General features: G+C 37.5%; 3 protein-coding genes across 3 annotated transcripts; 1 reads left to right on the top strand and 2 right to left on the bottom strand.

The window, feature by feature from the left end:
- Positions 1-1,019: 1,019 nt before the first annotated feature.
- On the bottom strand, positions 1,020-3,858 carry LOTGIDRAFT_226853 (hypothetical protein; the record flags this gene model as incomplete). Its single annotated transcript, XM_009053996.1, has 4 exons — positions 1,020-1,759; positions 1,902-2,044; positions 2,388-2,484; positions 3,400-3,858. 4 exons carry the CDS (start codon positions 3,856-3,858, stop codon positions 1,640-1,642), a joined length of 819 nt encoding a protein of 272 aa, XP_009052244.1. The 3' UTR covers positions 1,020-1,639.
- Positions 3,859-5,940: 2,082 nt separating this feature from the next.
- Positions 5,941-7,278, bottom strand: LOTGIDRAFT_143520 (hypothetical protein; the record flags this gene model as incomplete). The annotated part of the gene is made up of 1 exon (XM_009053995.1): positions 5,941-7,278. The coding sequence occupies one exon, from the start codon at positions 7,276-7,278 to the stop codon at positions 5,941-5,943; it is 1,338 nt and encodes a 445-aa protein (XP_009052243.1).
- A 5,252-nt stretch (positions 7,279-12,530) lies between these two features.
- On the top strand, positions 12,531-24,618 carry LOTGIDRAFT_174652 (hypothetical protein; the record flags this gene model as incomplete). Its single annotated transcript, XM_009053994.1, has 4 exons — positions 12,531-12,567; positions 14,734-14,793; positions 17,929-19,761; positions 22,010-24,618. The coding sequence occupies 4 exons, from the start codon at positions 12,531-12,533 to the stop codon at positions 24,616-24,618; spliced, it is 4,539 nt and encodes a 1,512-aa protein (XP_009052242.1).
- Between the last annotated feature and the right edge of the window lie 774 nt (positions 24,619-25,392).

Below are 25,392 nucleotides of genomic sequence, written 5' to 3'. Positions count from 1 at the left end.
GGCAACGAGTACTAAATTAACTGGACACAATTACTTCAATAAAATACCTTGCGACGTTTCGACGAAGGTTCTTCCGTCTTAATCAAATGATACAAAATAGCAAAGCAATACGAATATATAGTAAAAGAGGGGATTCGTCGAAACGTCGCAAGATATTTATTAAAGTAATTGTTATCCATATAATTGTGTCCAGTTATTTATTGTCCAATTACTAAATGCCGCTTATTGCGAAAATCTAATCTAGGTTTAGGTAACAGTCGTTTCGCAGTTTCGACAAAACCTTCAGCCTTTCCGCTATACTTACTGTTATACGAATTACTAGTAATATGTTCAAAGTCCCAAACTTCAGCAAAATGATTGAATTCAAATGACGAAAAAACACACCTAGCAAAATGAGATTTCAGTTCATTCACAATACTTCCATTTTTCCTATCATAAAGACGATCAACGTCAAAGATGTTACTATGTATATTATACAGCTCAAAAAGATCCACACTGCCGTTTTGTTACGGCCCTTATGGTACCCCATGACTAATCGAAGTTTCCTTCTGGTTTGATATTTCGAATTTGTGACATGTTTCACAGGCAGATACAAGTTGTTTGATGCACCAGGCCAAAACATACATTCACGAGCTAAATACACAGTTACCTTTAAAATTAATAGCATTCTCTATAGTAAGTTCGTCACTAAAACTAAAATATGGAGTATTCTTTAGGCAAATGACTTTTAGTAGCAGGCCATCCGTTTTTTATTACACTATACAACAATTCAAGAACCGGATCATCTCGTGTAGCTTTAACAATTTTATCAAGTCCTGATTTGATTATTCCTGATAGTGTTTATATTTATCGTAACAGTTAAATCATAGTATACACCAGAAAAACCATAAGATTTTATAGGACATTTAACAGGGGAATGATTCAGCTTATCACATTTCTTACACTTTTGCCCCAAAACAGGACAGGATTCCTTCTTCATGACAGTTTTACCAATAACCCAAACCTCAAATTTATCTCAGAAAGTCATAAGAATAATGTTATTTATTTAACAATATATTTTACAAACACAAAAATAAATGCAAATGTAGACATTTAGTCTTTTTTTCTAAAAGGCATATAAGGCTACCTTAAGATGGCCATTAAGAGTATATATCCATCTTTAGAGCTACCCAGCTACTGTAACTATATTGATTGAATTGGATTGAATTCGGCTTGTAACCTGACTGAAATAGGTCTAAAGCTCTAAAGCCTCAAAGCTGTACAACTGGGCTGAAGGATGCGTTGAATGACAGGTTTGTAACAGTAATTAATATATGTACACGGAACTTCATAGATGGCAAGAATGATCCTGCTATAAGGAATTTGACAAAACGCTTTCAAAAGTTACGTTGTTAAATGGGCTTATCGGATTATAGAGGTATTCTGTTTATTTCAGACACCAGGTAAGCCCACTGATGAAAATATACTCTTATCGACCAAATTTCCAAAGTTTCATTTTATGTGCATTCTAAGAGGCAGTATCTCTTGAACACACTTAACACAGTGAAAGTGCATATTTATATGTACTTCCGATCGGTTCGTGGTCGGTCCTCCATCCTCTAAAAGCGCGCAGATGAAGTTAAAAAAAGGAAGGTACATGTCAAGAAGACTGCTCTTGGATCAATTTATCAAGTTTTTCTTTATTCCATTTGGTTGTTAAATCTTTTTCAACTCGTTCCATAAATGCACTGTGGGCTTGGCGATTTCTCCGTCGATGTCTCTGAAAGGAATTTTGTAGTGTAGTGTAATCGTTCAAGGCAGACAAAAAAAAAGAATATAAATAAATTATTAAATTAATAAATTAATTAATTGATAAATAAATAAATAAATATCTCGAATTCTAGTTTGTATTTGTAACTTACCGTAAACACGGGGTCACGAGGTGGATATGTCCCCCTCTCGAGTATCAAACTAGGATCATAACGAGGCTGGCGTTGTAGAGGAGGCGCCATTTCGGGGAATTCGGCTGATAAAAACTCGGCTTCTGATGCAGTTAGTCCTCTTACTGAAAAAATAATTATTATATTATAATATTCTATAAGTGACGGAATTGCTTGTACTGGTTATTTTTTTAACTCTTAAAATTGGAAACATGTACAATCATTTAACTTTTGTTATTGAGATCCCATTTGCTACAGGCTGTGAACGTTAAAGATCCTTCAATAATTGGAAATATAAAAGAAGTAGGCAAAGTCGCTGTTCCGGCAAATTTTCTCCCATTGCACACTGCATGACGTCATCAGCCCATAAGGTGCAGACAAGTAAAACTCCATTTGTTTCATTTCAAGTCAGTTTTTGTGAATAGGTTCCCTATAGAGTTGAAATTTGAAAAAGGGCAAGTTACTTACTGACGTTAAGTCGCTGAGAATAAAATTTGATGTTGTAGGGATCCCGTTCTTCAGCTAAATCCATTTCATCTAAACCAAGTGATTTTAATGACGGATACTGAAACAAAATACATGAAAAATATAATTGTTTTTCGTTTGAATGTACGAATTAGGGAGGAGAAAATGGATTATTGTTTTGAGTATGATTTTGAATCAGAAAATGTGAAGAAAAATATCTTACAGCAAGAAAGAAATATTCATTTTGTTCCATTTCATTTTTAAAATAATTTTGATTCAATAATATTGACGCCAAATTGACTACTTTCAAAATCTTCTATCCTTTCTCATTTTAGTGCATCTTGGCTTTTGAAACCCACCCTACGAATTAGACAGAAATTAATTTCCCATGAAGGGAGATAACTATTGCTAATTGTGAGTGATGTTTGATATGTGGGAAGGGGGTATTTTGCAAGAGCCATGAGAAGAAGCTTGAGTGACCAGAGTCACGTTTTCAATCTATCGGATTATAGTGGCCGCACTAGCCATCCTAGACTGGAGGTACAAAAAGGTGGCAGACTGACTGAACCGTCGAGGTTGAGATTGAAATTTCAGCAGCTGCGTGGTGCAAGCCTCCCCTAAAGCGTCTAAATGGGATATCTTCCCTTAATATTTTGTGAAAATTAGAAGTTATTTGTGGCATGTAGTGTGCATTCAGGAATTTTTTGTAATCTATTTCCCTTACATTTTGAATTGTAAGGCCCCCCTTGAACATTCAACCGTTTTGATGACTCCGCCAGGCAACCAAATTTCTTGACGCGAACAATAGGCGCATTCAGTGTCTAATGCTTCTCTGAATGCACCTTTTGTTCTCGTCACAAATTTCCAGCTTTGGACAGTGCAGAAATCTGATTGGTTGACGGTGTCATCAAACGGACGAATGTTCAAGAGGGCCTCTTTAATGACTAAATTTAAATTAAAAGCTAATTAAAAGCTAATTAAACGGATCGAAATTTTAATCAAACGGAATACTCACGTCTCTGAAATCGAATGGTTTGGGTGTTTCATATTCACCAGGCACATTCATTCCTTCTCGTACAAACTTTTTCTTCGCAGTAAACGGGCGATCAATGCGAAACCTTAACTTGAAATTCTCCTTTTCGTCTGAATGGTGTCTGTTTAGAATTAGCGGTAATAGTGTCCGTTTTTCTCTGGTGTATATTTCCCGTTGGCATGGAATAGTACCATAGTTCCAAGGCTTCATGGAATCTACTGTGTTGCGTTTCGGCGGATTCGGGTCGAAGACTTCGTAACGGAAATCCGGTGGTGGCCGCCTCCAAATGTTATTGTCCTTTGGTCGTTCTTTAACTGCATACGTCAAGCTTCTGCGTAAACGTAAACCATCATCTGCGTCAAACGAAGTCTTCGCATGAAATCCAAACGGTACGATTCCAAGCGAGTCTTTGCTACTGGAGGCTGTGCTAGGTCGACTCATAGTGGATTCTTGGTTGCACCTGCATATAGAAAAAAAAACAGTACATGCCATTCAATGAAAAGAACTATATACAGCGATGTAGTCATTTTCAGCTATCTGTAAAACTTTACAGAATAAATATCTTGCACATAGTTCGTATACATGTACTACCGAAAATAACTCCTGGCAAGTTTCATACAGATGAATATGTACAATGACGTCATAACATTGGCAATATCCGCACGAAGGAATGCTAATAATTGTCCAGAAACTTGTGCTTTCGCCACTTCCGCCAATTCGTTTTAGTCCAGTCAATTTACACCAAATTAGAACACTTACAGACTCAAGACCTTTTGTATTAGTTAGTAGCCTAACACCGGACTTCGATTTTTGACTAGCAGTGAGACATAAGCATTTATTATACTATTTTTAGAACAATTTCCATAGAACCCATGAATCGCATAATGAATTGATTTTTGTCATGACAAGTAGGCCTAATGAATATCAAGCTACTGCATGGTTCTAAATATCTGACGCCGTGTGCTAAATGTGCTTATTCGAAATCAGTTATCTCCCTTAGCATCTTAAAACATGAACCTTGCAGTAGACTTGCAAGTTTGCGAGAAATCATCTAACTCACTTGTCTCGGCGCTACTTCACTTATGTACCTCTTTATGATCTCTTTTTTATCCACTAAAATACGACAGGATGATGTTCTAGACCCTATTCTGAGTATTCTCATCAAATTTTAAATCAGTGCTTGGGAGTGTGGAGGCATGTGGCGATACGTAGGGTCTACAACTTGCACCACAACGCCCTACATTTAATTACACTGAAATTCTACATGGAAATACAGCTGTCCTAATGATTGTGTTGAAGTGAATAGAGAGTCACGAAGTCGTTCCGGGTGATTGATGGAGATTTGAGCTGTGTGTATTGTTACTGTTCAGCAGACACACATGAGACACTATAGTTATGTTTAGGCAAAACAGATAAAAATCGTAATTTATCGGGTAGGCAACAATCGGGTAATACAAACCAATTTTCAAGGGGGGCAAATGCACAGTTGGTTAGAGCGTGGGTCTTTACAGGACTCCACTTGCATGATTACGTCGAACAATTGATGGCTATGGGTTCTAATCTCGATTAAAGTCCAATGACCTTAAATAAGTCAGTCGTAATCCCACTCCCCAGCTGAAAATGGGCAGGCCTACAAATAATGCCAAGAAAGATAAATGCCAAGAGGACTAGCTGGTAGAAAGGATCCTTAGTTGAGAATCTTAGATGTTCTTATTGTAAATTTATTTGAATTTGTACTTTGGCCTACATTCCAAATTACAGTCGGCTAACTATTTATATTGCCTAGTCGATAAATCATTCAGTTTCAGCCACCCGTATCAGAATGGAAATGCCACTTCGTCTTTAGTAGATAACAATCACAGACAGTATTCCTTCATTTATTTTCATTGTAACATACATTACAGAAATCTGTTATATTTAATCAGAGACGAACCTGAAGTATGATATTCATATTTAATAACTATGTAAAGTACTACGTGTATTTCCATTTGTGGGAAAATTTATCACATTAGAATAATGCTGATAAAATATTCAACTATAGAAAGAAATGAAATGGAGTTTTACGTCCTACTTACATGCTGATGATTGGGCTAATTTGACAGACCATTGAAAGAAAGGACAAAATAGACTAAATAAACCTTTAGCGACATCTAGCGGTGACATTAAATAACGGAAGAAAAATCATGGTTTACTTATGTCACACGTTTCAACAATTTACATTTCATCTGACGATGACAACGTGAATTGTTGAAATGATGTGTACAATAAAATTTAGAAGTAGTAAACCATAAAATTGTATTCCGTTAACATACAATGATATTTATATACACAATAGAAAACAAAAATAACCTCTCCTATCTGCTTACTGACGATAATTTAATCTTAATTTTTGGTTCATCTACGTCGTAATTTGCATAAAAGCAATATAGTATGTTTTAGAGGTATGACGGGCCAATTATACACCCCTTTCAGAGAGTTCACAATTTACATAACAGGTAATGTTTGAGGATACATTTTCTTTTATTAAGAATCGGAAAGAAATGTTTTCATATCTAGAAAAGATGATTCCGTGACTTCGACTTGAGAACTCACTTCCACTGGTTGGTCTTTAGTGGAGGTAGGTAGCTTAATTGTGGTGTATCGAGAATAACCGTTCATTTTAGCGAACAGAAGTCGTAATACACGTTCTTTTTGAAGCCAGGTCAGGTCACTGATGTCAACTTGACCTTTGACCCGACGTAGGTTATTTATAGTTTCTGTTTCTTCCAATGCAGACATCGAAACACAACCACGTGACTTCCAATTTGATTTCGTATTGGCTATTTCCAATCTCACGTGATCCAAAGCGTCCATGAAAAAACCCTCCACTTCCGTTCTTTGCTCAAGTATTGTTTTGGCCAATTTCTTAATTTTAGCCATTTCTCGGGTTTTGAGCTCAAGTACTCTTTGCAGACGCTCTAGTTCTTCTTTGATTGACAGCACCTCGCTACCGGAAGTAGCAACCATTTTGTTTTTCTCCTCATCAAATTCCCTGATGATATGTGTTAAAGAATTTTCCAAAACTCCTACTTTGCCTTTTGTTGTCGCTAATTTTTCGTGTTCCATTTTCGCTTGTACCATTTGTTTGTTAAGTGTCATATTTTTTGTCGACAGTTCCTCGAATAATTCCTTATTTTCTTGGGTAAGAAAATCATTTGACTTTAGCAAGCGTTCATTTTCGGAAATTTCCATGGCAAGCACTTCCTTTAGTCTGACATTGTCCTTGAAAACCAACTTTGTTGCTTCGTCTAAGTTGCTAATGGCTTCCTTCTGTGTCTTTTCAGTTATTTCCATCATCTTCGACTTCGTTTCTTTTTCCAACCGACATTTTTCCGTAAGGAATTTCTTTTCCAGATTCGAAAATTCCAATTGATGACTTTTATTCGAAATTTCGAGAGTTTTTTTCAGTTCTGCAATTTCTGATAACATTTCCCGCCGATTTTTTCGAAATTCCCGCGCAAATTTGAGCTCATCTTTGAGCAAATTAACCTCCTGATTTTTGGCCTTCAACTTTTCATCCAAATGACAGATTTGCTTGGTAAAATCTTGTATTATTTTTTCCGTCTCCTGGCGATGCGTTTTCTTCAGGCTCCTTTCTTTCTCCTTCTCACCCTGAAGCTCCTTTTCAAGATCCGACATTTTGTTTTTCTGGTATTTTATGACATCAATGGTGTCACGTTCGTTTTTAACCAATAAGGAGTTGAGATCTTCATTTTGGTTTGCCAAACGCTGGGCACTGGTTTTATATTCGTTTTTGGAAGCTTCGGTAGCTACCAATCGTGTTTCCCATAATCGGGAATTGGCTGCAGAAAACGCAAGCATGTTTTCGTAGCTTCTTGCACGGAACAAATTGGTTCGTGGTGGCTTAACTGGACCTTGTCTAGACCCTTTCTTAGATTTATCCATCTTTAAATTTCAATGAGTCTTTCAAAGCGAAAGGGTATTGCTCGAACAATATCACTTATATATGCCAAAGATGTTTGATGTTTTACGTCCTGTGATATTTCACAAAAGCACTGGTCTAGGTCACAGAAACACAATGGCCCCACTGCTATATCATCACATTTCTTTTAAAGACAGTCTTTGTTAAATCGTAGTTTTCCAAATACGTCTATAACAGCAGTTAGCATTTTTTTTGATAGAATACAAATATGTAACGGAATTTCGATTTTCTATGAATTCATTACATAAAACATCAAACATTACATCAACAACGGTGTCATTTCCCTTGCAAATCATGTCAATATTTTTATACGTTCTTAGACAACAAAAATAAGGTCCAAAGGTAATTACTTCTGGTGAAAATGCTCAACAAATTGTACGATGCGAGTTAGGCTACTCCCCTTCAACTGTTTACTTTCACACGATGATTTTTATACCTCAGTATTTCGAGCACTATTCAGAATATAAATATTCGAATTTAACAATCTTTTGTATACTTTTATATATCATAAACGTCTACACCTTAAACAATTCGTTACCACTTTAACGTTGACGATTCGTGATCACTTTAACGTGAGCAATTCGTTGCCACTTTAACATTGGCAATTTGTAAGAACATCAACATTGGCAATTCGTTGACAAAACAAAATCGCCCGTTTGTTTACAATTTAGCATGACAGATTATCCATAATAAAATTTGGCAGTTTGAACCACACTGAAAGTAGCAATTTGCTAATACGCCAGACATATCAGTATCACACAGAAACTGTTTACAAATTCATGTCGGCAGTTTATTTACAAATTTTGTTTCAATCCTGCAGGATTAAGCTTTAAAAATGTCTCATTCACAAAGATCGCTTCCTAATATAATTAACTCTGTATTACAGCTTGTGGTATCACAGTAACGTCACTTTAAGCAATTAGTCATTCAAAGGTTTCCTTTCCTTTTGGATGTATCATTGAAAAATATGTCCTGTCTCTCGTGCTGAATTCAGGTCACTTCTCGCTTAGGCCAATAACAAAAATGGCATTATTAACAGGCATCGGTTTGGAATCACAAATTCACGAAAGGCTTTAAATCCGACGTTCTTGGTACTTTATGAACTATGGCACAAAATATACCACAATTATCTGCCATTTTCCAGTATCAAAATACGCCCTATGTTTTTAATATTTGCTCTAATTTTAAACTCTATAGACCTTCTGAACATCACCTTTAACCTTTGAACCTCTAACACACGGAAGTTATCAAAATATGAACGTTTCGTATCCGAAAACCAAACACACAAATGTTATCAAATGTTTTACATAAACTGTGTTGTTATTCACAGATTATCATCACGCGTAGCTCAAAATGGCTTTAAAGTGACGAAGCATTCAAGGTTGCCATGGCGATATTGATATTTTAGCAGACGGCTCTGTGTAGGTTTTGATGACAAACAATATCAATAACTATATTTATTGTGAAAGGTGTGGACTAAAATCGATTCTTTATCGAGGTATTAAAGTAGAAATAATGACGAATTTGCATTTTGTTAGTAGCAGCTGGAGCAGGAGTTAGAGGCGTCTCCATTCATGCCTTGGAAATCATAAGGTGGGCGGCCGAGTGAGGGCCACAAAATTGTATAGGCACCGGAGAACTCAATGACAATAAAAATTTGAAACTGTAGCCAGGACTAAAAAAAATAACTCAGCAGTGTGCCCCACCCCCTCTCCCCCTACCCTTGTAGAAAAGCCACTGTTTGCCTACGCGGGCCACATAGATGTCAAAGCGCTTGGATAACATAAGATAAGATTAGATAAGATAAGTTTATTGTATCAAATAAACCCATTAAAGGCATCATACAACCACTGATACATTTGGAAAAGATACAAAATTACAGAATTAAACAGGCGTTTAAATGATAATACATAGTAATAATTCACAGGGAAAGAGGTATATATTTATGATAAAGAATACAACGCTTAAGAACCTGATGAAAACTATAATAAAGACACAAATAAAATTTACATGAAATTGCATGTAACATTAATATACATCATTATAGTACACGATACACGGTATAATATAGAATATTTAATGCATTTGAACAGTTCAATTATTCGTGACAAATAGTTGAGCTGTTGACTCACGTGTGCGTAGGACTCTATTACTTGAGGTCCGAATAGTGACGTCATCTTATGTGGAATTGCAGGAATCACAGACGTCTGATCAAATTGGAATGGTGCAAATAGATGCTATCAATGTCCCCGATAAACATAAATAATTTAGAAAACCCCTTTACAATCCTTTCAATACAGAAATATATCATGCTTACCTTAGTAACTTTATTATTATTATATAGTCAAATACACGGCAGTCTAGTTGTGAAAAACTTGACGAGACAATTAATCCTATTTTAGTTGGTATAGGTTGTTATAATGTCTTAAAGAAGCACTGGCCGAGGTAACAATCACTTTCCCATAGAAGCACCGACTCAGGTCGCAATTATTGATTTAACTAGTTGTGTACAGTTAGTATTGACTGAATTGTACGATTATAAAAATAACAATATACTAAAACCTACTAATCCCGCTATACTTAGTTACCTAGCTACCTAGCTTTAATCATATACAAAATCATATCCACACTTCAAGCGACTTGTTAGCCTTGTCAATTAAGTTATACAAAAAAAATAGAAAATACCATATAAACATTATGAGCTATGTGAACTCTCCTATAGACATCCCGAGATGACTGATACAAAGATACAAAACTATATAGCTATTTGATGCTCAATTGATAATCTGAAATATCAAATTAACATTAACATTGCTCCGTGAACTCTCCAAATACAAACTTAGTTAACATAATACAAACATACTTTAAAATGACAATTTGTCACCAAAATACTTTAAGATTTTGATTTTCAAAATGATTGACAACATATAGTTGATGCTTTTTCGTTTACAAACTACAAAATTTTGTCAACAAATATCAAAATTCTTTACAAATGGCAATTTTGTCAACAAAGTACAATTTCTTTTTTTTGCAAAATACATAAATCTTTTGAAGCCTCTATCACATTGAAAAATATTAACCAAACTGTTCCTTTAAATGAAATACGAACTAATCTATTGAAATGTGTATAATATTTATTTGGTTGTCAAACACGGTTGAATAATTGTCCCAAGATATGTCATATCGCAATGACTTTGTACGTGTATTGTATGCATTGATGTTGACTAATCTATTTAATTTCTATAGAACATAGGGACCCCATACCGAGGTTTAAAGAGGCACTGTCGTCTCGAGCACTTAATTCGGCGATATTTACAGGCAAAAAGTGACGACATTCGGGCTTGAATTGCATCTGAACTAGGCGTAAGATATTATTTTTAAAAAATGTTACAGATAGGTGAAATTGAGCTTTTTGATATAGTATCTAAGCTATTAATTGCATTTTGCTATTTCGATATCTTCAAACATCAGAATCTCAATCTACCAACATTGCAATCGGACCTGGTGTTGAATATTCAATATGAAAAGCTACAAAGCTTATATCTGAAACAAGCCAATATACGGAATATTCCAGACGACTGTATCCATAGGGCAGACAAGTAGTGTTTTTGCAGACTCGTGCCTTCGGAGCTCGGAGTAATGCTTAGCCCGACATCTCAAACCTTCAAAATTTTCGGGCAAACCAGCCTCCCTCCTGCCCCCTTAAACAGGCTTTCGAAGCGTACACCTAAGACTGTATCCCTTCAAATAAAACATTAGAACTCGGGATCGATTGGGGGTTCTAAGATGGTGGCATACATGGCAACTGCATGGTGTGTACTAAGATGGCGGTAACAATTCATTCTGGTATACCATAAAGTCAATAAATCACAAATTAAGGGTATACGAAAATAGCGATCAATCTAATAGGTCATAAATCGACAGTTTAGATTACCGTCGTCATAATTAAGTCATCAATATTCCAAAATAGACCAAATTTGATAAAAAATCTGCGCCATTTCACCTAATGAACTCAGAGGTCGTAGACTGACTAAAGTAGAGATTTATTTGTCCCATATATCAATTGTCCAAAATTTCTGATGATATTATATATAAATACCAAATTTTTATCGAGTATTTTACCTCATTAAGCACGTAAGAAATAAGTACACCGTAATTCGTTTCAAAAAAGTTGAATATTGTGTTATATTAAATGCCTAATTCAGAATTAGTTGTGATTTAGATTTGGATATATTGTTAGGAAGGTAAGTGGATGTCAGTTTCAAATCTGAATGTTTCGTTTCGCGTTTGATTTATAGATTACTCCAATCTCCATGTTGGACAGTGTCCGTAAGGCTGAATCTATCTCCCAAATGAATGGAACGTGAAGGTTCAGTCAAACGGTCTACTGTGAAAGTTCTGCTATCGCTCTGCAACACAATATACAGAAACTACCGAGCATTGCCGAATGTGGTTCTGAAGCACAGCCGGTTAGAACATTGGGAACTTTACGTGATGTCTTTGCTGAAGTACGTCGAACATTGTAAATTTCGATGCAATCGATGTGTAGCTATGGCGTCCACGTAACCCCAATTTAATTTATTACACTAAAAAAAAACAAAGTTTAAAGCTGGACATTAACAGGCTACTGTACATCTTTAACGACATCCATTACTACTAACCAGTTTGGCAGTTAAACACCACAAAGCGTCAAGATGAATTGTTATCGGTCCTAACTAGCTTATATAACCCGAAATAATGGCTCATAATAGCTTGTTATTGTCTGTAATATCATGTTTGAAATGTCAACTAAGTACCACCAACTCAGTTATTTATAGTAATTGACAATCCCTGCTGGTGTAAAGCAGGCCCGAGATTATATAATCAAACATGGTTATTATAACCCCTTTGACATTACAAAAATTAACCGGAACGGCTGACTTTTTAGCCATGTAAAGTGGTATGCAATCTGAAATCCGTTTCAATTCTTGCCCTCCAAGAGAAACGGTTCTCAGAATGAACTCGATAAATTGGTGCAATCTAAACTCCAACCTCTCTCAAAACGGATTACTGCCCAATAAGCGGCATCACATTTTCCCGCGGAATTTCTTCATTATTCAATGTCATTATTATGTATACCTGGGTGACCACAATGATAAAATTCAACTTCTTTAAGAAGAGTTCCACAGGTAAGCTTGCTGTGAACGGTTTCGAATTACACACTAACCGTTCTCAGACCACTTGATTTTACTGTAATGTAAATGGACATTTTTTCACTGCCTTGTCCGGACCGAGAACGATTCTGTTTATAGCGTGTATAGAGTCTCCATTGGAACAGCTTCAGATAATCTAGGCTCATGTTAACTAGGCTTGACTTCATATTACTAACATAAATATTACCAAGCTGCAATTGTTATGTTACACGATACACTACAACATAATGATTTTGTTGTACAAACTCTTTTCACAACTTTTGGATTGGCACAAAATACATGGAATTTACGATAATCGAAATAAACAAACCTATTTTACAAAGATAACAACTAATGTCATTGAAGATTCTGTCTACAAGCTGTTCCTTATAACAACAATATTTTACGAGGATGACTGGGCCTTAAGGGTTTTTATTTTACGCGGATAGGTTCACGCATACTAATTAAAACCCAAATTAGGTTACAATTTCTTTAGTTTTTTCCTGATATTTTTATTTCCCACTGTAATCTTACAACCTTTCTACTGCACCCACGTTCTTATGGTGTTATTGTTAACTAAGCGTGGTGAGTTGCGTAGAGCCCGTTCTTTGATAAAAAAAAATGCATTGGTTTATGGGTTTGACGAAAAATATATGGGGTCAAATGATCGCAGACAGTTTCCCTGTAAGCTAATGAAGTTATGCGTTATAAAACATCTGCTAGGCGTTTTAGTTAGAAATTTTGTTTTGAAAAATATGCAGGTGAATTTTAAGGGGAAACTACAATTATTGTCATGTCAAAATATCATAGTCTTTATGTCTGATTAAATATAACTTCATATGCGGTGGCTCAGTGAATAAAAAATGTATAATTGAATACCAATAAGGTCTAAATAGTAGGATATAAAACTCCATTTCATCAACACATCCAGGTAAAAATAATATGGTGTAAAAATCTATTTCTTTTATTAGCCCAATTAGTGAAATAAAAAGGAAATCATAATGACGTAATATTTCATTTCCTTTCCATCCGACATCGACATTAGTATATTTTTTTCAATTCTATCACGTTTTTGATGACAAATCTACAAAAACTCACGAATAAGTTGCCATTAATTATAAAATGTTGTCATTTTGTATAATACTAATTTATATAGGTTCTAATTTGTCGTTATAAATACTAAATATGAAATAATACAAATAATATTTTCCAAGTTTCCTTGGTCAGTTAGGTGCAGAAAAGTACGACGTAACACTCCATTTATTTCATTTCCTGATTTAAAATCCCCAAAATAGCCCTTGACGGTTGCATCTATACGTTTCAGACATGGCTTGACTTTGACCTCGTCTTTGAAGACTATTAAGTAATCCGGATGTCCAAAATATTTGATAGTTATTTACAAAATTGAAATATTTGAGTGCAATCGGAGTTAGTTGTGGCCGTTGGAATGTGAGGGATAAATCTTTCGACTACTTCATTACTGTCCGAAACACAATAATAGCTGGAAGGAGGAAGTACACCAAAGGAAGACAAACCACACCAACTATTTTTGTTTCTCGACCCCCTAGATACATGGAATGGCACCCAAAAAGTAAAAAATACTCAAACCCAAACCTTCTCAGCCATTTTCTTTCCACCCTATCTCTTTGTGGGGTTTGGGGTGCCACAAGGAGTATACCCTCGCGCCCCCTTTGAAAAATAGATTGTACCCCCACCACATTTCTAAGAAATTTCAAAATATGATTTTTATACATTTTTGTCGCCCCCAAATTAAATCAGTCTGCTCTCTGTTTGTAACCCCAGTTTCAGTTTCAGGCCTCTTTAGACATCTCTTTTATTTCGCCCATCTCAGGGTGATGATCATAATCGGAAATTCATGATGATGAACTTTAAACATATTTAATCTGAATAATGATGATAAATCGTCATCTTTTCGGCTTGTCTTTTGAAGTGATTTTGACAATCTGTCAATCTACGTCATTGTGTTCGTCTGCCGCCTTGTCACAATGTCGTATGCCTTTAGCCCACTCTCGCCATCTTAATTCATTTAAAATTAAAGAGTGGAACGAACAAGGTGACCAACAGACCGGAGTAACAGACTTATATAAGAGAAGGCCAGAAGCCTAGGATATTTGTTCAGCAGTATTTATTTATATTTTCAAGGTTGGATGGCGGCCATGGATAAAAGTTTCGTATGGTTATTGTTATTACTGCTTTACAAAGGTAAGTTAAAATTGTATATAATTTACTAGAGTTCATTTAACACTGCGACATTAACCCGTTCCTACATTAGGATGCAAAATTTCATGTTTGATATCGTAGTTCCAACTTTTGGATGAAAATTTCATGCTTGATATCGCTCGCAGTTCCAACTTTTGGATGAAAACTTCATGTTTGATATCGCAGTTCCAACATTTGGATGCAAATTTCATGTTTGATATCGCAGTTCCAACTTTTGGATGAAAACTTCATGTTTGATATCGCAGTTCCAACTTTTGGATGAAAACTTCATGTTTGATATCGCAGTTCCAACTTTTGGATGAAAATTTCATGTTTAATATCGCAGTTCCAACTTTTGGATGAAAAATTCATGTTTAATATCGGAGTTCCAACTTTTGGATGAAAATTTCATGTTTAATATCGGAGTTCCAACTTTTAGATGAAAATTTCATGTTTAATATCGCAGTTCCAACTTTTGGATGAAAATTTCATGTTTAATATCGCAGTTCCAACTTTTGGATGAGAATTTCATGTTTAATATCGGAGTTCCAACTTTTGGATGAAAATTTCATGTTTGGGATCTCAGTTCTAACTTTTGGATGAAAATTTCATGTATGGGATCGCAGTTCTAACTTTTCGATGAAAATTTCATGTTTGGGATCGCAGTTCTAACTTTTCGATGAAAATTTCATGTTTGATATCGTAGTTTAAAGTGATACTACGTCTTAGAATGAACATAAAATTTAAGTTCTCAAGAATGGTCAATATCAGTGAACTTTCCTGGTGTCATAAAGGTTCAATAGAATCCCTGTAAAATCTGGAAAATTGGAAAATTCATAAAAAACTAAGTAATTTTTGAAAAACGCTTAATCTTGATAAGCGTTTTTCTATAGTTAATTGCATATTTATGGATAATTACTAAGTTTTTTGGATTTTGCCGATTATATAAGGATGCTGTTAAGTTATTGATGACACCAGGTATATCTACTGGCTCTTATTTGCCAATTTAAAATTCTTAAATTTTATCTTCATTCTAAGACGTAGTATCACTTTAAACTTTTGGATGAAAATTTCATGTTTGAAATCGCAGTTCCAACTTTCGGATGGGAAATACTACTTTTGGGTTAAAATTTCTTACTTCTTCGATTGTAATTTGGAACAATAATTGCTGGAAATTTGAAATTTTCTTTTGAAATTCTTACAATTGAGAGAATTTTGAATTTTGAGTTGAAAAGAAATTTCTAGTGTAATTGTTTTAATGCGTGACCTAAACAGCGTATTGTTTTCTGACGAATTTCGTGAAATTATGTTAATGTTGTAATTTTACAACTGAAATCTATGTTCTAAATAGCTACAGGGCACCATAAATTTTAGTTTTTGTCAGAAAATTAAGATTCGTGTTGACACTACATAGGGTAATGATTTCTTTATTTTTGTGAATTCTAGTATATAGTACAAGCGCGTGTGTGAGCGAGAATTTCATTGACGGGGGAGAGGGGTATGCAAACGCAGCGGTGCCCTTTTGCGGATTTTTTTGGACACGAATCATGGTGGGGTGTTTTCAATTTTCTAATATGGGAGCCAAAGAACGATTTAGAAGTGGAAGTAGAATAACTTTTCCATTTTTTATGGCCCAAAAATTACCGCCTAAATACGCCACTGTATAGGTGAAAATTGAACGGCAATTTGTGACTTTTTACGGAACATGTGATTTGTCTGTATTTCAAAACATCCCTTAAGCGAATACATGGGTATATTGAAAATAATAAGTCCTTTCTCTCATCTTACACACATTTACAGGTTAAAGACTTTGATAATTTTCTTTTAAATGTCTATCGATGTGAACTTTTATCTCGTACAAAACATATCTTGATTGAGAAACCGAATGATACATAGATGAAGTCAAAGTTTCAAACGGTTTACACAATAGAGGAATATCCATGAGTTATTGTCGATCTCTTCTATTAGCTTCTGATCAAACTAAATGGTACTTGCGATAGTGACGTGATCTTATGATCAAATAGACCAAGTACCCCGGATTGATTAAGTTCGTGACACAGCAATCAAAAACATGCATGAAACTAATTATTTTTATATAAAAATGAAATATATGATCCAATTTTTGACACTGAGTGATGCTTTACTAAAATCTGGACAATTTATTTTCACTTTTGATGGATAATTATTGTCATGAAACATATTCTTACGCAGTGTTAATGAGGAAGTGTTTGCCAGTTTAGAATGAAACAACCCCCACGCCAAACGAATAAAACCCTCAATTTGTAGCTTAATACATTCTCCCATTGCTCATTAATATATGCGTTTTGGAGTCAATTTTGTCGTCGGTAGAGAGAGTAATCCTTATTTTATTCATTTGGTTATACCATTTTCACAGTTAGCTTTATTTTCAACTCTTTATCATAATATTTCAAAATATACACAGTTAATTGGCGCGCAGCGAAACTTCGCGAAACTTCGTTCATAAGAGAATTTCTTAACACTTATAGCGTATATTTACACCATTCCGATTTTTCAAGACATTGAAAGTGTAGCAGGGACGCTTATAGCTTCTATAATAATATTTATTGGTACATTGATAAAAGTACAATTCACAGGAACACACAAAAACAAGTCGATTATGACACCAGCTTTTTGTATATTGTGGTGGCTATCAGTGCTAACAAAATTAATCTAATCTTGATTTTATTGATTGATTTTAATTGCTCTACAAAGTAACAACAAACAAAGCATACCACATATTTTTGTACATATATTATTCTTCATTACACTATAGAAGAGCGTTTGTTAATCTGAATATCAATGTTAAAATCATTTAAATAAAATGAACTAAATTATCATTGGTTCGATATGGCGAAAGCATTAACGCCAAGAACAATAAACTTTGCTTTCTTCGTTTTCTGTCATTCCTGATATACTTCTCTTGTAAAGATATACGCCTTGTTGTGCCATCATCATCTGCCTTTGTTCACACGTTCAGTTTAGGTCTATACTTCCAGATTTTCCTGGTGCGGATGGTCTGTCCGAGGCGTGGCGTGAACTCAATTAGTCAATTCGATATCATAATCCTAGTGAATGTTTGTTTCTCTTGAATACTTAATAAGTTCTTTTTATTTCCAGGTTCACTTGGAATTCCTCAAAGTGACCTCACCGTTCCAACAACGGGCTCCGTTAACATACTGGCGACTGGAACCGATTATAGTCGTATTGGACACTCACGACCAGCTGCAATCGGAGGTTCAGCCATTACTACACAATTGGATATTGGTCAACCGAGTAGCGACCAATTCGTCGTCGATCTGATGAACAATAACCCTGCTTCCAACTCCGGTAGCAACGTAGCCCTGAAAGATTTTGGTGGTTCAAGTTCACGATTTGATCCACAGTCAAGTTCCTCATTAGGAGTAAGTAGCGGTGTCAACATCCTCGGCGTGCCCGGGTCGGCACCAGTAAGTGGAAACACCCTTTCCGGAACTACACAGTTTGTCCTTACGCAACCAGAATACAGCGTAGGACTACCGCCAACTCCAGCCCCTTTCGAACTTTTCCAAGGCGAATCGATGAGTTTCCGACCACCTTCATCTGGAATAAGTCCAGACCAACAGTTGATTGCTAACATGGAAACAGCACCGTATAACCCATCCACAAACGAATTCGGTGCCTTTTCTCCTACAAACTTCAATCCACAGTCACTTGATGCTATACCAACATTGTCAACAGATTTTGGCACAAATCCCATACCCTTCAAAGCAGGATCATCCAATTTTGATCTTACAAATTTCGACAGAAGTGATGGACCGACAAACGTCCCTTCAGTCATTGGTACCAGCAATTTCCCATTACCGTCATTCGACCCGACATCAGGCCTACCAACTGGAACATCAGTTCATAATTCTAACAACGGAGTGCTTCCAGATCATGCCATGGATCTTCCACCTTCCAACAACGGATTTCTTACAGACAAAGCTGTTGGTACAACGAATTTAAATGAACCACGTCCATCATCGTCAGACAGTAGTGGTCCTCTGCCAGATCATGCTATGGACCTTCCACCCCTGAGAACTGGAGCATTGCCCGGACCGGATTCAAATATACCAATCGCTCCAAGTACATTACCGGATCACACAATGGATTTACCAACAAGTCCAAGTACTTTACCCCCAAACAAATATTCTAGTGCTTTACCAAAGGACGTTATGGATTTACTGACACTGAACCCTGGCGTTTTAAAAAATGATGCGATGGATCCCAACATAGGCTCATTACCGGATCACACTATGGATTTACCTCCCCAAAGCTCTGTCACATTATCAAATCATGCTCAAGATTTACCGCCACTGAATACTGGAACATCACCAAACCATGCTCAAGATTTGCCACCAAAGGGCAAGGGAACATCGGCCCAAGGCTCGCTTCCACAACGTATTTTAGCATCTCCAGATAATGTTGCACCGCAAGGAACCGAGACCAATATTCAGGATAATCATCTTGACCTATCATCCACCCATCGCGGGCAACTATCCAACCAAGATATGACTATGATCAACTCCAGAATCTCTGAAGGGTTTCCAGATATTTCACTAGGATTTGGAGCTGGAGCACCAACTACCAATACAAGATTTTATTCAGCACCTACTGTGGACTCACAACAACAAGATACCGGGTCAACACCAAAAACAGTAGATCATCCCACAACTGTACCCAGGAGTCAGACAGAGTCTGGCTATGCGCCCATACTAAACAATTCAGTGGATCTTGTCATTCCATCCAACAGATTCGTTCTAGAACCAACAATCGATTTAACTCTCCCCGACGTTAAACTATTACCAGAGCACCACATGGACTTACCAACAGCTAATTTTGGGAGTATTCCTGACCATTACTCGGATATCCCCCCCAGATACATCGGAACTACACCCCGAACTACATTCAACTCAGCTTCACCGAATACTGGTATTTCACCAGACGGCCCAACCAATACTGGCGCCATACCAGAAGGTGCTGCAAACGAAGCTTCAACCAATACTGGGACCTTATCGGGCGGTTCAATGAATGTATCCCCCACCAATACTTGGCCCTTACCAGGCGGTTCAATGAATGTAATCCCCACCAATCCTGAATCATTACCAAGCGCTTTTATGGATGTAGCCCAAACCAATATTGGACCCATACCAGATAGTTCGGTGAATACAAATCCAGCAACATTATCAAGCAATTATGTAAATGTAGCTCCTTCAATAACTGAAACATTACCAAGAGGTTCTAAGAATGTAGAACCTACCAAGCCTAATACTTTACCAAGCGGGTCCTTGAATGTAGACCCAACCAATACTAAATATTTACCAAGAAGTCCCCCGAATGTAGCCCGAACGAATCCTGAAACATTACTGACCGATTCCAAGAATATAGCCTTTTCCAATATCGGAACATTTCCAGGCGTTTCCATTAATGTAGCAACCACCAATACTGAAACTTTACCGAGCGGTTCCGTGAATGTAGCCCACTAAAAATCTTGAAACCTTACCAAGCGGTTCCATGAATATAGCCCCTAACAATCCTAAAATTTTACCAAGCGGTTCCGTGAGTGTGGCCCTTAACAATCCTGGAACATTACCAAGCGGTTCCCTAAACGAGACCCATACTAATCCTGAAACCTTACCAACTGATTCCACGAATATATCCCCTATCAATCCTGAAACATTGCCAAATGGTTCTGGGATTGTAGCCCCAACCAATACTGGAACATTGCTAAGCGCACTCGTGAATGCAGCAACCACCAATACTGAAACATTACCAAGCGGTTCAATGAATGCAGCCCCTACCAATACTGGAACATTACCAAGCGGACTCATGAATGTAGCAACCACCAATACTAGAACATTACCAAGCGGTTCCATGAAAGCAGCCCCTACCAATACTGGAACATTACCAATCGGACTCATGAATGTAGCAACCACCAATACTGGAACATTACCAAGCGGACTCATGAATACAGCAACCACCAAAACTGAAACATTACCAAGCGGTTCAATGAATGTAGCCCCTACCAATACTGGAACATTACCAAGCGGACTCATGAATGTAGTAACCACCAATACTGGAACATTACCAAGCGGTTCCATGAATGTAGACCCTACCAATACTGGAACATTACCAAGCAGTTCAATGAATGTAGTCCCTACCAATACTGGAACGATACCAAGCGGACTCATGAATGCAGCAACCACCAATACTGAAACATTACCACGCGGTTCAATGCATGCAACACCTGCCAATACTGAAATTTTACCAAGCGGTTCAATGAATTTAGCCCCTACCAATACTGGAACATTACCAAGCGGTACAATGAATGCAATACCTACCAATACTGAAACATTACCAAGCGGTACAATGAATGCCACACCTACCATTACTGAAACTTTACCAAGCGGTTCAATGAATGTAGTCCCTGCCAATATTGAAACATTACAAAGCGGTTCAGTGAATGTATCCCCTACCAATACTGAAATATTACCAAGCAGTTCAATGAATGTAGCACCTGTCAATCTTGAAACCTTACCAAGCGGTTTCGTGAATGTAGCCCCTACCAATCCCAGAACATTATCAGAATATTCAACGACTCTGACAGATGCTGTACTGGATGTAACACCACACACAACTACAGTTGATGCAGGACAATCTTCACAACTTACAGTCAGCCAAAAACAACTATGGGATTCAAAAAGTTCACCAAGCATACCACAAAATTCATTATCAAACGCTGATGGTGTTCCTGGTCAAACTTCGAATCCATTTATGATGCAAACAGCTCTTTCGGTTGGGGGTAGTGCACCAATGTTAGACTCTAGTCCAGGCGGCAAACAAGCTGAACAGCCCTTAGCAACGACACGCAACTCAGTATCTTTTCCCGAAATTACCGCACAGATGCCCACTAAAGCAATATTTAATTCTCAAGCAACACTGACGCCGGAAAATTCATCACCAACTAGCAAAGATCCTGAAGTGGTTCCTTCTGAATCTGATACTAATCAACTGCCAATCGATAACGGAGGGACGTCCGGTAGGGTGATACCCATTGGAGCCAATGACCTACCAACAACTCAATCTCTTCCTATGATTCCCGACATGACCGATCTTTTCATGAGAACCAATACCATTAAGACCGTTCCTACAAAACCGACCATTGCATCAAACCCTGCAGAGGTACTGGTTCCTGAGCAAAACGCCTCAAGCGGAAGTGGAATTCCCTCATTGCCCATTCCTAGTGCGATTGCAACGACCGTCATCTCGGATAACCCTGAGACAGGAAACCAAGGTGTAGGCTCGACGGATCGGTTTGGATTGAAGTCTTCACAGCCCACAAACACCGTCAGGACCACCTCCCAACTTCCACCAAACGTCAACACAATACAAAATGTTCCTAAATATCAATATGGTACTCAAGAGCCGTCCACACAACCACCAACCAACGTTGTAAGTCCAAAGGATCAGATCCACTTCCATCCGAGTCAACAAATTTCAACAAGTAAAGAGCACAACGCCCCAGCATCTCTACCATCGAATCCATCTCCCAGCTCTCCAAAGACAATAATTTCTGAACAGTATAAGCAGTTCCTTGCCAGTAGACTTCCAGGGAGCCCAGTGGCTCCTAACAGTCAAGGATTAACCCCGTCATCAGGTATGCCGCACTATCTTACTTCCAGTGCTCAACAGCCACCGTTTGATCCAAGACTTCGGCATTTTCCTCAAACAAGTCTCAACTCTCAGCAAACAGTACTCGACCCAAGGCAAATATATCAACAGCAGTTAGCTCATCGGGCATACAATGATCCACGGTTCCAACTAGGCCATCAAGCAACATATGCGGCAACAAATAAGCGTCCTCAAATACCAGTCCTGCCAGTTCTGTCCGCAGAACCAGCAAGTAACAATACGCTGAATGAATGGCAAAAACCCTTAACAGAACCACTACAACCTAGACCCACTCCCGGACTTACGTCCAATGCAGCTAGACTTATGGAACAGATACGGAAAATGTCCGGTGGGGTTGTTCCAAACCAGTCCAATCTACAGTCCATTCAAGAAGCTATGAAGCGACATAGTTTGAAATCTTTACCTATTGGCACCAACCCAGATACCAAGACTTCTACCAGCCATAGCAGTGCCCCTATGCAACAATCCAATGATTCACAAACAGCCAATAACATGTTTCAAAACATTCCAACTCAAACTGCTCGTCAGCCAACCATTCAACAACCTTCTATCGTAGCAGCTGACCTGATCAACCCATTGAAATCTACACGAAACCAGAAGCAGCAACCAAGCAGTGTCCAAAACCCACATCTTCAAACTCGGCATCACCATCATCAGAGTCAGCCTGTCAGAGCTCAGCAACCCAATCAACCAAATTTTGTCATTCATCCACGAATTCCTAGAACCCGGGTTAAACTAAACCATCAAGATACACATAAATCAATATATCCTCCAGGCTCCAAAAATGCCGAATGGGCTGTGTACATTCAACAAAATCCAGGGACAACACAAAATTCAGAAGCTCGCAAACGTCAACAGCAACCCCGTGGACAAGCTCATCAAAGTTTGCAAACCAATCAACCCGCCGGATATCAACATCCCCAACAAGCCCACGTACGACCAACAACAGTAGCTCATCAACCGATTCCTCAACAACCACGTACTTTACCAGCCGAGGTCCGTCAACAAATCAGACAGTCATCAGAGGTCCGACAAACTGCTCGACCTACTGCCACAAACTCAGCTTCTCAAGCGAATTCAAAAGATACTCAACTAAATACAAGAAACACAGCAACCCCTCCAAATGCGAGACAAGATGCCCAAATAAAAGCTAAAACCGTAGTTTCTCCGACCAATCGACAAAACGAGCTCGTATCAAAAGTATCTGAGATTCCGGGGATAAATACAAGACCACAATTCGTCGGTCAGCCTCCAAACACTAAAAGTTTATTGCGAAATGAAGCTGCACGACTTCTTCCGGCGGGAGCTGCTCCCTACAGTGGGGGAGGCGGTGGTGGTAATGATATGCTTATGACGATGATGATGATGAATCAAATGCAAGGCGGTGAAGCCATGCCGATGGCCAAGATCATGGAAATGATGAATCCAAAATCAAAACCGATAGCCCCAATACAGCTTGCCACCCCAGCACCGAAAACTCTGAAGGAAGCTCTGGGTTATTATGATCCAGTCATGAAGGAATTTATCCCACGAGGTGCCGGGTACGGACCTGAAATTATTCCAAAACCTACAACTCCTCCACCGGTCAAGGCTCAACAGATGACGCCTCAGCAGCAATTACAGGCTCAAGTACAACTTATGGCAAAACTCAGACAAAATCCACACTTTGCAAAAATGCAATCTCAAGTGCAAGCTCAAAATCCTCTTTTCGGCAAACTGCAAAGTCCTCAATTAGGTTTACGAGCGGAAAATCAAATGATGGCACGTCTAATGGCTCAACAGAACCAAGCTCGAAATTCACAAGCCGGAAGACCGACACCACTTTTATCGGGCGAACTTCGACAACAGCCAGTGACGTCACACGCCCTTCCAAAAAGAAGGAAGAAGTCAGTGGACGTTGTTGGAAAGGCTCGTCTTAAGGCGTTTGAACATATCAAGCGTTTACCTCGGGACGAGTTGCTGAAAGAATACTCAGTGTGGAGGATTGAAAGCGGCTTAGAATCGTCGAAGAAAAGTTTAAGACAATTTTTGAAATTTTTAAAGGGTAAAATTTACACAGTGGCGCCATTGTTTATACCGCAACAACCAATTATGTGAATTGAGATTTCTAGAGCTCTCACACGAAATTAAGAAACGAAAAATAATGTGAAGACCGTCTGAGCCTCCAGTAAAGTTCAAGAACAAACGAAGTTGATAAAGGTGCATGTTGTTATCGTTACATTATAAGATGTCGAACTTGCACACTTGGAAGACGTATAGAAAGAAAAAGATCAAATTTGAGATTGATGATACAAATTGATGATCCCGTTTAATTTCATCTCCACAATGTCGAGTTATAACAAACTGCGTCTAAAACCTTGACTTCCTTGGCTCTTTTCTTGTATCACGAAATGTGGCAATTTGATTGGATTGTGCTATCGGTGCTATCGGAGGCGACCTCTTTCCGAAAAGTAACTTTTAAAAATCTTATACAGCAAGTATTTCTGCTTGACGTTATTAGAAATGATTCCTTTAAAGGAATACTACCTCCTCTTAGGATGACCAAACTTGGACAAAATAAGCATATTTTCATCATTGGACTTACCTGATGTCATAACTATACAAAAAAATCCCTCTATAATCCGATAATCCATAAAACTTCTTAGTTTTTGATGGATTTATCATCAAATACATGGATTTTGTTGTATAGTTATGACATCAGGCAAGTTAAAATATAAATTTTATGCTGCTCGGGTAATATTCCTTTAAATGGTATGTAAAAATGTGTATCAAGTACCTTTAATGTGATATGGTTTGTGTATATTTCCAGATGTTAAAATATATGTATATATGTACATACAAAAAGTTAAAATTATTAAAATATATATTGCC

Source organism: Lottia gigantea (genome assembly GCF_000327385.1).
Source record: "Lottia gigantea unplaced genomic scaffold LOTGIsca_207, whole genome shotgun sequence".
Classification (NCBI taxonomy): Eukaryota; Metazoa; Mollusca; class Gastropoda; family Lottiidae; genus Lottia; species Lottia gigantea.
The sequence above is the reverse complement of the archived record's forward strand: the minus strand, read 5'-3'. Positions and strand labels throughout refer to the sequence as shown.